Raw genomic sequence first — 14,074 nt, forward strand, 5'->3', positions numbered from 1 at the left:
AGGGCCAAGGCCTCCCTCTTGGTCCACACCTCTAGAAGGTTTTAGAGACACTGTGACCACTTGTCCTCCCTATGTAAAGGATGAAACTCATACAGTCTTAAAGCTAGACTTTTTTAAACTTCTGTTCAGCCCTTGTCCATTCTTTAGTCCTAAAACACAGGGGTGGCATTGTGATTCTAAAAAAGGGAAGATACGAGTATGCTTAATAACGTCACCGAATATTTTTTAGGACCAAATTGAGTTTTATTTTGAAATAAAAGCAATTAACCTTTTAAAGATACTCATATTCCCTGCCCCCCATCTACACTGGGAAATATCAGCTTACTGATGTAGTTAAGGATTTTTGCTAGTAATCAGGAGATGATTTACCCTAAATGGAAAAGGAAATGGCAACCCACTCCAGTATTCTTGCCTGGAGAATCCCATGGACAGAGGAGCCTGGCAGGCTGCAGTCCATGGGCTTTCAAGAGTCAGACACAACTTGGTGACTAAACCATTACCCTAAATTCCCAATAGCCTTTTTTTCTTATAAGCAATACATGTTCATTATTTTAAAATGCTTTGAAAACTTAAAGTATACAGAGCAAAATAAAATCACTGAATTTCACCATCTTAGAGCTGAACCCCGTGTTAAATTTCTGGTTTTCTTACTCCTTTTCTCCCTTCCTGTCACCGTTTCTTCTGTTATCCCCTTTCCTTCCTTTCTTCCAACAAAACTGGTGCCATTTTGTCTATATAGTTTTTTATCCTTTTGTTTTCACTTATTTGTACCCTGAAGATTTTCTTAATTCTTTAGACCATAAAAGCATAATTAAGGTTTATATTACTTTTCTGTTAAAAAGTAGTAGCTTTGTTTAGAAAATTTAGAAATAATGAGCAAAAAGGAAATAATCATTGGTAAGTTTCTCACTGTCATCATATTAAACTTGTTTGCTTTTTAGGGTGACTAACCATCTCCATTTGCCTGGGACAGGGAGGGGGGTTCCTGAGAAAAGGGACCTTCAGGGCTGAAACTTGAAAAGTCCCAGGCAAATGCGATGAATCAATCACCCTAGCTTTATAAAGGCTTGATGCTTTACATATGCAGAAAGTGGTTCGCTCGGTTTTTGCTGCCTTAATCTCAGTAGTGAGTCCTGTTAGTGTTGCTGACAGTCGACACTTACTGATTGATCTGTCCTTATGTTGGTTTCTATCTGCATTTTCTCGGATCATCTTTTACTGCTCTGGCAGAAAGGGGAGGATGGAAAGCAGAAGTGGGGTTCTTGGAAAGGAAGGTGGTTAAAAAATACAGCCATCTGGGCCCACCACCGAACAACTAGAATGAAGTTCCTGGGAGAAGAGCCTGGAGTTTGTTCATTTTATAAAAATTTCCAGGATGCTTTTAATGTGCAGAATCGCTGAACCTATAGAAGGATATGGGACCATCCCTTAACTTTGTATGGTGCTGAAGATAGTGCTTATTCTGTTCATGTCTCTGTTCCTGTATTTTTCAACTGCCTTTTATGAAAGAGTGAAATAAACAGCACTCGTTGTATACAGTTCCTTTAAAAACCTCAGTTGTGAATTTTTCACGTTTAAAACTCCAAATGCAGCAAGATTACTGTTATGTTTTAAATGTGCACAGATGACAGGTGTCAGGCATCATCAGTAGTCTCTCTCTGAAATTTCCTAGAGTTGAGTTCTCACTGAGCCAAAGCCCTTTAGCTAAGCTTTCTGCCTAAGGCAGTTAGTTGCACACATAGGTAGAGTTTTGAGGTGGCTCTCACATATCTTACTCAAACTCTCCTAAATAAAATCATGTCTTTGGTCCATGTTTCTTTCTTTTTTGGAAGTTCATGTTTTATTTGGAAAATGGTTCCAAGAAATAAAAGTGAGGAAGTGGGGAAATAGAGAAGGGAGGGAGGAAAACTATCCTCAGTTTCAGTTCAGTCGTTCAGTCGTGTCTGACTCTTTGCAACCCCATGAACCGCAGCACGCCAGGCCTCCCTGTCCATCACCAACTCCCGGAGTCCACCCAAACCCATGTCCATTGTGTCAGTGATGCCATCCAACCATCTCATCCTCTGTTGTCCCCTTCTCCTGCCCTCAATCTTTCCCAGCATCAAGGTCTTTTCAAATGAGTCAGCTCTCCGCATCAGGTGGCCGAAGTATTGGAGTTTCAGCTTCAACATCAGTCCCTCCAATGAACACCCAGGACTGATCTCCTTTAGGATGGACTGGTTGGATCTCCTTGCAGTCCAAGGGACTCTCAGGAGTCTTCTCCAACACCACAGTTCAAAAGCATCAATTCTTTGGTGCTCAGCTTCTTTATAGTCCAACTCTCACATCCATATATGACCACAGGAAAAACCATAGCCTAGACGGACCTTTGTTGGCAAAGTAATATTTCTGCTTTTTAATATACTATCTAGGTTGGTCATAACTTTCCTTCCAAGGAGTAAGCATCTTTTAATTTCATGGCTGCAGTCACCTTCCGCAGTGATTTTGGAGCCCAGAAAAATAAAATCTGACACTGTTTCCACTGTTTCCCCATCTATTTGCCATAAAGTGATGGGACCAGATGCCATATCTTCGTTTTCTGAATGTTGAGCTTTAAGCCAACTTTTTCACTCTCCTCTTTCACCTTCATCAAGAGGCTCTTTAGTTCTTCTTCACTTTCTGCTATAAGGGTGGTGTCATCTGCAAATCTGAGGTTATTGATATTTCTCCCTTCAGTCTTGATTCCAGCTTGTGCTTCATCCAGCTCAGCGTTTCTCATGATGTACTCTACATACAAGTTAAATAAGCAGGGTGACAATATAGTCTTGACGTACTCCTTTTCCTATTTGGAACCAGTCTGTTTTTCCATGTCCAGTTCTAACTGTTGCTTCCTGACCTGTATATAGGTTTCTCAAGAGTCAGATGAGGTGGTCTGGTATTCCCATCTCTTTCAGAATTTTCCACAGGTTTTTGTGATACACACAGTCAAAGGTTTTGGTATAGTCAGTAAAGCAGAAATAGATGTTTTTCTGGAATTCTCTTGCTTTTTCCATGATCCAGCGGATGTTGGCAATTTGATCTCTGGTTCCTGTGCCTTTTCTAAAACCAGCTTGAACATCTGGAAGTTCGTGGTTCACGTATTGCTGAAGCCTGGCTTGGAGAATTTTGAGTATTACTTTACTAGTGTGTGAGATGAGTGCAATTGTGCGGTAGTTTGAGCATTCTTTGGCATTGCCTTTCTTTGGGATTGGAATGAAAACTGACCTTTTCCAGTCCTGTGGCCACTGCTGAGTTTTCCAAATTTGCTGACGTATTGAGTGCAGCACTTTCACAGCATCATCTTTTAGAATTTGAAATAGCTCAACTGGAATTCCATCACCTCCACTAGCTTTGTTCGTAGTGATGCTTCCTAAGGCCCACCTGACTTCACATTCCAGGATGTCCGGCTCTAGGTGAGTGTGAGTGATTACACCTTCGTGATTATTTGAGTTGTGAAGATCTTTTTTGTATAGTTCTTCTGTGTATTCTTGCCACCTCTTCTTAATATCTTCTACTTCTGTTAGGTCCATACCATTTCTGTCCTTTATTGAGCCCATCTTTGCATGAAATGTTCCCTTGGTATCTCTAATTTTCTTGAAGAGATTTCTAGCCTTTCCCATTCTACTGTTTTCCTCTATTTCTTTGCATTGATCACTGAAGAAGGCTTTCTTATCTCTCCATGCTATTCTTTGGAATGCTGCATTTAAATGGGTATATCTACCCTTTTCTCCTTTGCTTTGCACTTCTCTTCTTTTCACAGCTATTTATAAGGCCTCCCCAGACATCCATTTTGCTGTTTTGTATTTCTTTTTCTTGGGGATGGTCTTGCTCCCTGTGTCTCCTGTACAGTGTAATGAGCCTCCATCCATAGTTCATCAGGCACTCTATCAGATCTAAAGATCTGTCTATAGATCTAAATCTATTTCTCACTTCCATTGTATAGTCATAAGGGATTTGATTTAGGTCATGTGTGAATGGTTTAGTGGTTTTCCCCACTTTCTTCAATTTAAGTCTGAATTTGGCAATAAGGAGTTCATGATCTGAGCCACAGTCCGCTTCCAGTCTTGTTTTTGCTGACTACATAGAGCTTCTCCATCTTTGCCTGCAAGGCATATAATCAATCTGATTTCAGTGTTGACCATCTGGTGATGTCCATGTGTAGAGTCTTCTCCTGTGTTGTTGGAAGAGGGTGTTTGCTATGACCAGTTCGTTCTCTTGGCAGAACTCTGTTAGCCTTTGCCTTGCTTCATTCTGTATGCCAAGGCCAAATTTGCCTGTTACTCCAGGTGTTTCTTTGGAGAAGGCAATAGCACCCCATTCCAGTACTCTTGCCTGGAAAATGCCATGGACGGAGGAGTCTGGTGAGCTGCAGTCCATGTGGTCGTTAAGAGTTAGACATGACTGAGCGACTTCACTTTCACTTTTCACTTTCATGCATTGGAGAAGGAAATGGCAACCCACTCCAGTGTTCTTGCCTGGAGAATCCCAGGGACAGCGGAGCCTGGTCGGCTGCCATCGATGGGGTCGCACAGAGTCAGACACGACTGAAGCCACTTAGCAGCAGCAGCAACCAGGTATTTCTTGGCTTCCTACTTTTGCATTCCAGTCCCCTGTAATGAAAAGGACATCTTTTTGGGGTGTTAGTTCTAGCAGGTCTTGTGGGTCTTCATAGAACCGTTCAACTTCAGCTTCTTCAGCATTACTGGTTGAGGCATAGACTTGGACTACCGTGATATGGAATGGTTTGCCTTGGAAACGAACAGAGATCATTCTGTCGTTTTTGAGATTGCATCCAAGTTCTCCATTTTGGACTCTTGTTGACTGTGATCACTATTCCATTTCTTCTAAGGGATTCCTGCCCACAATAGTAGATATAATGGTCATCTGAGTTAAATGCACCCATTCCAGTCCATCTTAGTTCACTGATTCCTGGAATGTCGATGTTCACTCTTGCCATCTCCTGTTTAACCATTTCCAATTTGCCTTGATTCATGGGCCTAACATTCCAGGTTCCTGTGCAATATTGCTCTTTACAGCATCGAATCTTGCTTCTATCAACAGTCCCATCCGTAACTGGGTGTTGTTTTTGCTTTGACTCCATCTTCCTGGAGTTATTTCTCCACTGATCTCCAGTAGCATATTGGGCACCTACTGGCCTGGGGAGTTCATCTTTCAGTATCCTATCTTTTTGCCTTTTCATACTGTTCATGCGGTTCTCAAGGCAAGAATACTGAAGTGATTTGCCATTCCCTTCTCCAGTGGACCACATTCTGTCAGACCTCTCCACCGTGACCTGTCCGTCTTGGGAGGCCCCACACGGCATGGGTTAATTTCATTGAGTTAGACAAGGCTGTGGTCCATGTGATCAGATTGGCTAGTTGTCTGTGATTGTGGTTTCAGTCTGTCTGACCTCTGATGCCCTCTCTCAGCACCTACCGTCTTACTTGGGTTTCTCTTACCTTGGACGTGGGGTATCTCTTCATGGCCGCTCCAGCAAAGCACAACTGCTGCTCCTTACCTTGGACGTGGGGTAACTCCTCTTGGCCGCTGCCCCTGACCGCTATCTTCAGTGGCAGCTTTATCCTCACTTTTTTTAAAAAATACTTTTAAAATGCTTTTTATTATTTTAATTTTTTTTCTTTTATTTCTTTGGCTACACCGTGAGGCATGCAGGATCATAACCGCTGGTGCACCAGGGAGTTCCCTTATGCTCACTTCTGCTGAGAGAATCTTGGAGAAGCTATGTGTGCAAAAAACTGAGAATCACCCCCATTGGATATGCAAGATGGCAACTTTGTCCACCAGCTCGCATACCCCGTCACGAGGGGTACCCTCAGAGGCTTTTATTCCCATAGCCCTAGTACCTGTCTGTGTGCCAAAGAAAGCCTCCAGCAGAAAAGAAATGCCCACACCTGGGCTTACTTATTTCTTTCCCGCTCTTTCTCACCGGTCTTTGCCTGAGGAAATGGTCTCTTCGTTTTGTTGCACTGTGGTCACTGTCACTGCAGAAGCAGCAGAGGGCGCCACTCAGGGTTTCCTGCTCCTGGAAGTTGAGATGGTGTTTCTTAAGTGCACTTGTGGTTAGTTATCTGGCTGCTTTGAAGCATTCCTTGCCTTGGCTGGAATCCCAATCCCATTTTTATGTATTTATTTATTTTTGTGTGTGTGGGGTGGGGGTGGGGGGGCTCTGGAAACATCACCTGAGTGGATGGAAATATTCTGGGGGCTAGTTATTTTAATAAGTTTAAAGGTAGTAGACTTTGAACTTCCTGATCCCTGGGTCAAGAAGACCCCTGGAAAAGGGGAATGGCAACCCACTCCAGTATTCTTGCCTGGAGAATCCCATGGTCAGAGGAGCCTAGCGGGCTACAGTCCACGGGTTGCAAAGAGTTAGACACAACTGAGCGACTATCACTTCCACTTTCAGAGGTAGTAAAGGGAACCCACTGCCTTATCCTAACTGGTATATAATAATACTGCTCTCAATACTTTTACATATTAATGCTGATGATCTGAAATGTGCTCAGGACTTGGATTATATTTTATTCTATTTTTGTATCATTAATTTCTGAAAACGCAAGAAAATTCTCCCTTACTATTCGCCGTTTAAAATTTACTTAACATTGAAACACTGAGAGTGTCGTTGATTGTTGAATTTCTTAGCTCAGAGTTGACCTGAGCCGATGATAACCCCTCTGAAATCAGGGACTTTGTTTTCCCTGGGGCTTATGACAGTAGCTTAAATATTTCCTGAATATCTTTTCAGTAAATATTGATTGATGGGTACTGTGACCTGGAGATGTAAGCTAACCTCCAAGTCAAGGTCTGCCTCCATTCAGAGTCAATTTAATAATGCCTTTTGGGGAAAAGATACTAATAAATATTTCACTGAAGGTATATCTTAATTGTTCTTACAATTTTTAATTCTGAAAGATTTTTTACAAGGGCAGTTCAGTTGTTTCTTCAAAACTTTGGGGTCATAGACACTTTTGAAAATGTGGTATATACTCTGGAACCTTTCCTTTGTAAAAATATATATTCACAAGACTTTACCTGCAATTCCTGAAGCTCAGCTGCAGACCTTCTTGGGAAGTCTATGGACCTTATGTTTTTCTCCTCTACCGCCCCCTACTGGCATTTCCTCACTATGGCTGACTTGAAAAGGCTTCTAGGTGGCACTTAGAAATATTTTTTTGTTTTCTTCTCCAGGGCTGATTGACTATAATTTTCATTGCTTCCGGAAGGCCATCCATGAAGTTTTTGAGGTGAGAATGAAAGTAGTGAAATCGCGAAAGGTTCAGAATCGGCTGCAGAAGAAAAAAGGAGCCACCCCCAACGGGACGCCTAGGGTGCTGCTGTAGGTGAGGTTTCAGGAGCATCTTTTGAAATCAGACGTTTCATTGAAGCTGCTGCTATGTGTTGCACTAAAGGAAGAGGAGGAAGGAGATTGGGACACAAGACATACATTTGTTGTAAAAAACTCAAGAAGAAGAAGGAGATTGGGACATATGACATACGTTTGTTGTAAAAAAAAAAAAAATCCTGCCACCCTTTCTTTTAATCTTCTCTTTTTTAAATAAAGTAAGCACTTTGAAGCAAAAACTTGTATATTAACAATGAAGTGAAATCTACTGTAACTTCATTACACAAATGTAAACTTTTATGGTCTGTAGTCAGAAAAAATCCTGTGTGCGTACTGCCAGGAACTGTATATATTTTGCACTTTTTCATGTTTTCTTTTTCTCATGAAACTAAACTTTGATAAAACAACTTTTCTAAGCTTTGTTCTGTCCTTGGTGTCTAGGACATGCATACTGAGTCTGTATCTATGGGGCAAATGGAAATTAATCAAAAAGTGATGGATAAGCAATGACTTTTTTAAGCATGAGAATCTTTGCTACCAATTGTTGAGAAAAATCATTTTTCCATGGAGGAACAGCTTGGGGCGGCAAGCTCCAGGAGCAATAAGACCTGTCCCCTGTTTATAATGGATATAAATAGAAGTTTTATAGAATAATATTAGCACCAAACTTATCTAAACATTTCTATAGCTCTGAGAGTGCTTCCCTACCTGACAGTTTTTATAAAACTCTTTACCTCAACAGACATCTCTAAAATCATTTTATACAGAGAGGTTCTTTCTTTCTGTTGTGTTATTGTTGTCCTTTGGGACCATCTTTCCAAAATGGTGCCCATCACTGGAGAGAAATTGAAATGTCGCTGAATTGCAGGGTTTCTGAAGGCTTTTCTGTACCTGCCACCCAGGCTAAAGTAATATCAGAAGCTACGTGGTTTCCCAAATGGAGGTGACTGGCAATTGCAGATTTAAAAATACATCCTATACAATTTTTCGCCTCTGTGGAATGGGCCTCTTGCCATGCAAGAATCCAAATGTTTATTTAGGACCAGTTTCTTTCTTTCTTTTTTTTTACACTGCTCCACAACCACAGGCAATATTTCAGTTCTCTGCCACAGAACTGAATCCTGGTGGGCATCTTTGTCACCTCTGAGTCTCCTCAGCTGTGACAGTGTGCCTCATGGACTCTGCTTATCCCCACCTTACGACTGAACTAGGGCTCAGCTCGCCAGCAGCATGCTCTGCATGGCTAAAAAAGCCGTCCTGAAAACTGCTGAAGGGCAGTGGGCGAGGGTGACCAGAGGAGGCATTATAGTTAGCTATGTGTCTGTTTCTATGAAATTCTTCCTCTTATGTTTACATTAGACCAACAGCAAGTGAAGAGATTCTAAATCTACCCCCATCCCAAACCATTCCAAGTAGATAATTCTAGGTCCATCCCAAGGCTCAGTGCCTAAAGCATGTTGGCGAGTATTAGAAAATATTCATATGTATATATTTTTAGCAGAGCCTCGTAGGGATAGCAATGCTGATCCTAGCAAAAATGGATAGTTCCTAAAGCAACTTTTCCGTGAGACTGTCCGTGGCTTCTTTCTATCCTCTCCTCGTCCATTCTTCCCAAGTCCTATTCCTTTGAGGCTGGAAACTGCAATTTAAGGTGGTAGCTGATTTAAGGCTTGAGCCCTCCCAAGGATCTGTGCATTTTGGAAGGAAATTTGTAAAAATCATGAAGGTGCCCTAACTCCCTTCCTCATGATTCCTGCTCAGAAGCACTGTGTCGGATCCCAGGGCTCCAGGGAAGTCTTTTTTCCTAATTTCCAAACCTATAACCTGTTGGGCCTTTGCCAGCATGGTACCTGGAGGCTATTCTTACAAATCTAATTCTTTAATACTTTTTACACAGTGTTTCTTTCTAAATACGCAAATACAGAATCACTTTTCTAAAACAACTTTATCCTCAAGATAGAGACATTTGCCTAACTGGTAAATCACACGTTACTTAGGTATATATATTATTGTAACTAGGTGGAGCTTCCATTTAAGCTGGGTATATGATGGGTTTTGTTAAAATGTGCCTTAAATGCCTACTACTTCAAGAGCAAATGATTCTTTGAGGGAAAGGCAAAGTTAATGCTATGGCATCAGACCCAAGTTCATGGTAGTACTCTTTGATTAATGACACTGATATATAGACTACTGCCTCAAAGCCGTCAGCATGGCGATGACCTCTTAGTTAAAGAAAATGTAGGAGTTACGTCTAAGCATTCAGTTTCTGAACTCTGTGCTATTGGAATCACAAAATCTCTTCAATTCCTTTTTCACTTGTTTTTGATATGGGACTTAGCTTTCTTGTGTGTGATCACTTTCACGTCTCAAATCCACGGCTATAAATACATATAAGTATACAAAATAATGTGTAAATATGAAGCTCAAATACATGGCTACGGTGACTGCTCTGGAATATTTCTGCTCATTTTCAAAGGTTGAGAACTTGACCTAGAGGTTTTCAGGGCAATTAGAAATTACATGTGGGGGTGAGACTCTGAATTATCATCTTTGTTTAGTTTCAGTAATATAGATTAGCATATATAGCCAGAGTGGCATATTTCTTTTTTTTTTTTTTTTCAGAGTGGCGTATTTCTGATGGTTTAGACATTAAAAACTGGTTGACATTCACAGACAGTACTATTTTGTGAATATAATATATTTTGGACCCTTAAATATAAAATAAATAAAAACACAGCAATATTGTTATGTACGGGTTATATGCGAACTCTGTTTGAAATATATTCAAGAAAAACAGCTGAATTGTCTTGATTATTAAAGTATGGTATACATTCAATTCATGCAGACTGGATGTAATTTGTAATCAAGTATAATATTCATTGGGCTTCCCTGGTGGCTCAGTGGTAAAGAATCCGCTTGCCAACACAGGAGACTTGGGTTTGATCCTTGGGTCGGGAAGATCCCCTGGAGAAGGAAATGGCAATCCACTCCAGTATTCTTTCCTGGGAAATCCCATGGACAGAAGAGCCTGGCTGGCTACAGTCCATAGCATTACAAAAGAGTCAGACATGACTTAGTGACTAAACAACAACAATAATACTCAGTATTATGTTTTATTTGAGCAGTATGTTATTTATAACCATTGTTAAACCATTGCTTTCAAGAATATTAGCTGCCAGTTTAAAAGCATGTGTGATGTGCTCATGATTTGGTAAGGATCTCATTGTATTTCAGGCATATTCATAACTAATCTTTCTGGGATCAGAATGGTCTCTTTCCTGAAAAGGAAGCATGGTCTTTCACGTTTGTGAGGTTGTATATACTGTGCATGCATATCACTGCTTCATCAGACCTGTTGGTTTCTTTAGATAAATGTCTTTGTCCTAATTAACCAGCTCTCGTATTAGGGAAATGAGGATACATTTCGCTATTTAAGTTGGATTTACTTTTTTTTTTTTTTAAACTCCTCTCTCCATGGGGCTGCCCAGGTGGCTCAGATGGTAAAGTGTCTGCCTGCAATGCAGGAGATTTAGGTATAGGTTCCATCCCTGGGTTGGGAAGATAGCCTGGAGTAGGAAATGGCAACCCACTCCAGTACTCTTGCCTGGAAAAGTCCATGGATGGAGGAGCCTGGTAGGCTCCAGTCCCTGGGGTCGCAAAGAGCCAGACATGACTGAGTGACTTCACTTTCATCTGTCCATACTTTTGATGGGGATGTGCTTGTTTTGGCCATAGAACTTAATTCAGTAAACTTAAAGATTTTGATTCTTGCTGCTCTGGCCCTAATCCCCAGCCATCTAAAAATTCTTTACCTAATAGTCCACGTTTTGATTCTTAGTAAGATTCCGCTTTACAGGTCCACTCAGAGTTCTCTGAATAGGCTAGCATAAGATGTTATATATGAAATTCTGTTTCTGATTGGAAAATCTAATCTGAAATAACTACTTCCAAGATTTTTAATCAGTGGTGATATTGAGTATAGGGGAAAGAAAATGTCCTTAACAACATTATGAAATAGGAGTAGATAATGAGTGCACACGATAGGCGTGCAGTGCTCTTAAGTGCTTTTACATAATTACCCTCATAAAGCCAAGAAGTGGGTACTGTTACTCTATTTTACAGTTGAGGCAACTGGGGCCAAAGAGATGAAATGACTTGGTTAAGATACTGCTAGTAAGGCACGAGGCCTGGAGTCTGACCTAGGAATCCACTCTGTCAACTGCTGCTCTAAGTACCTCACCAAATGTCCCTTAAAATGCCCTCATTTGGGGAATTCCCTGACGGTCCAGTGGTTAGGACTCTGTGCTTCCGGTGCAGTGGGCAGAGTTTCCATCCCTTGTCGGGGAATTAAGGGCTTCCCTTGTAGCTCAGTCGGTAAGGAATCTGCCTGCAGTGCAGGAAACCCGGGTTCGATCCCTGGGTTGGGAAGATCCTCTGGAGAAGGAAATGGCAACCCACTCCAGTATCCTTTCCTGGAAAGTCTCATGGACCGAGGAGCCTAGTGGGCTGCAGTCCATGGGGTCGCAAAGAGTCGGGCATGACTGAGCAACTAATTAAACTTACATGCCAAGAGGCCAAAAAAAAAATTCCCTGCTTTCATGAACAGAAAGAGGGACTTGAAGTTCAGGTTTCTGCTGCATGGGCTTATGAAGACTGACATGCTGAGGCGTTTATATATACAAGAATCAATAGGTACAGTCTTCTAGTGTGCTTCACCTGAAGGAGAAGCTCAACAAAGATGCTTTTTTTCTTCCTAATCCATTAAATAATTCTAATGCCAAAAATAATATTAACAGCGTTTAAATATCAGAAAATGTAGATACTTTTTATAGCCATTCGATTTTTTTTTCTTTTTTTTGCGGTGGGGGGAGCTGTGTGCAAGGCTTGTGGGATCCCTGACCAGGGATTGAACCTGGGCCCATTAATAAAAGCACTAAGTCTAACCACTGGACCACCAGGGAATCCACAAGCCTGTTGATTTTTTAAGAAGCAATAGTATATCAAGCTCTAAGAAAATCAAGAGAGAATAAGCCTTTGATCTTAGCTGTATTCAATCTTTACCTTGATTTTGTAGTATAACAACTTAAAACACTGATCTGGATGAAAATTCTAAAAGATATATTTCAACCCTAATCCTTCAGACCTATATTTAAAATTGCCACTAACGTAACCTTGTGGGACTCTTCTATAAGAGGAACCTCAAATCTAACATGTCCAAAATGAACTGGCTTCTTTCTTTACTAAATCTTGATTCCCTGTGATGATGTGACCATCTTCCTCCCTTGCCTGCCAGAAACTTGGGTCTCTTTTTTTTTTCCCACAAAAAGCTTTATTGTTTCATTTGGTCTGAGGCTTGGGAGATTGCTCCAGGGTGGTTAGAAAGCTGTCAAATAGCTGCAGGAAGAACCCCTAACACCAGAGGGCCTCCTCAAAGTCAGATGGACTCGAGGCTCCTAGTTCTGCTTGGAGGGTGAGTCTTTCCAAGAGATGCTCACCAGCCCAGCCTGGGGACCAGCCAGTCTGGGGAGGTCAGTCACGTGGTTGCCATCTTCTTGATGAGTTTCACCTGCATATCCGGAAATGGGGGCAGAACCCAGGGCATGCAGACCCAAAAGGGCTTGAGGCAGTTCCTTTTCCATGAGAATGGTAGCTATCTAGGCTCCTGGGTTTTACCCGACCTCATCCTGGGGAGGCTTTTGCACCTCCCGGAAGAGGGTCCAGCCATTGTACCTGTTTTGCCTTTTAAGAGGTACTTGGTACCTCTTCTTGAACAGTTTGTGGAAAAATGACCCTCGCCCACAGAGCCACATCGTCACCATTCAAAATAGCCCAGAGAGAGGGAGGTGTGGGAGGCCTGCAAAGGCATGTTGACCAGGAGGCTGATGGTGGCCTCCATCTTGGTATAACAACTCTGATGAATCTGGGAGCTCACAGCTAATTGGTAATGAAGAACTAAGCTCAGAAAATGGTGTTGGCAGGCCCTGGAGGCTCAGGGTAACTGAATGGCTAATTCCGAAGGTTGCGACTGGAAGAGGTTGGAGGCTGGAGCAAAGGGCATCCCTGGGTCTGTTCTGTCCAATTATTGAAGAGAGATTTGAGGGACCACCGAGCACACTGCTTGAACCTCAGCCTTGACTCTTGCCTCCGGCTCAGTCCAGGCAATCCCCGAGTCCCTTCAGCTCAGTCTTACAAAGGTCTCCCGGATCTCTCCTCTCCACCTCCCTCCACTATCCTGGCCAAGACCACCTTCTCCTCATGTTTGAATCTCAGTATCCTCTCCCAGTGTCCCTCCGCCTCAGCCATCCATCCACTCCATTCTCCACACCAGACCTGGACTGACACCTAACCACACTTCAGACCACCTCACCGCTTGCTCATTAACACCCTGTGTGGGTTTCTACTACAAATAGCAGTCAGACTCCTCAATGACATTTGCAAGACCCTGTCTGCCCAGTCCAGACCCCTTCTCCAGCCTTGGTTCCTTCTCCCTCAACAGAGCTGCTCTGGTGGCTCATTCCTTTATCAGTCACTTTCTGAGATATAATTTTCTTTCATTCAACAATAATTGATATGATATCTATTACATGCCAGACCTTGTGCTTAGTAAAATAGCTCAGAGACAGACACTGACGATGCAAGGATTTTGATATCTGAAAATAATAGAAAATAAACCAGTTTTAGGCCCTTCAGATA

General features: G+C 42.0%; 1 protein-coding gene across 2 annotated transcripts in view; it reads left to right on the top strand.

Moving 5' to 3' along the window:
- The window catches only part of RRAGD (Ras related GTP binding D), a 56,786-nt gene extending 46,569 nt beyond the window's left edge, over window positions 1-10,217 (top strand). For both annotated transcript variants that reach the window (XM_061427828.1, XM_061427827.1), the window contains one exon: window positions 7,228-10,217. In XM_061427828.1, the coding sequence (XP_061283812.1) occupies window positions 7,228-7,379 (152 nt within the window). In that variant the 3' untranslated portion in view covers window positions 7,380-10,217. The remainder of the gene's footprint in view (window positions 1-7,227) is intronic.
- The last annotated feature ends 3,857 nt before the right edge of the window (window positions 10,218-14,074 follow it).

The sequence above is a fragment of the Bos javanicus genome, chromosome 9, assembly GCF_032452875.1.
Source record: "Bos javanicus breed banteng chromosome 9, ARS-OSU_banteng_1.0, whole genome shotgun sequence".
Lineage (NCBI taxonomy): Eukaryota > Metazoa > Chordata > Mammalia > Artiodactyla > Bovidae > Bos > Bos javanicus.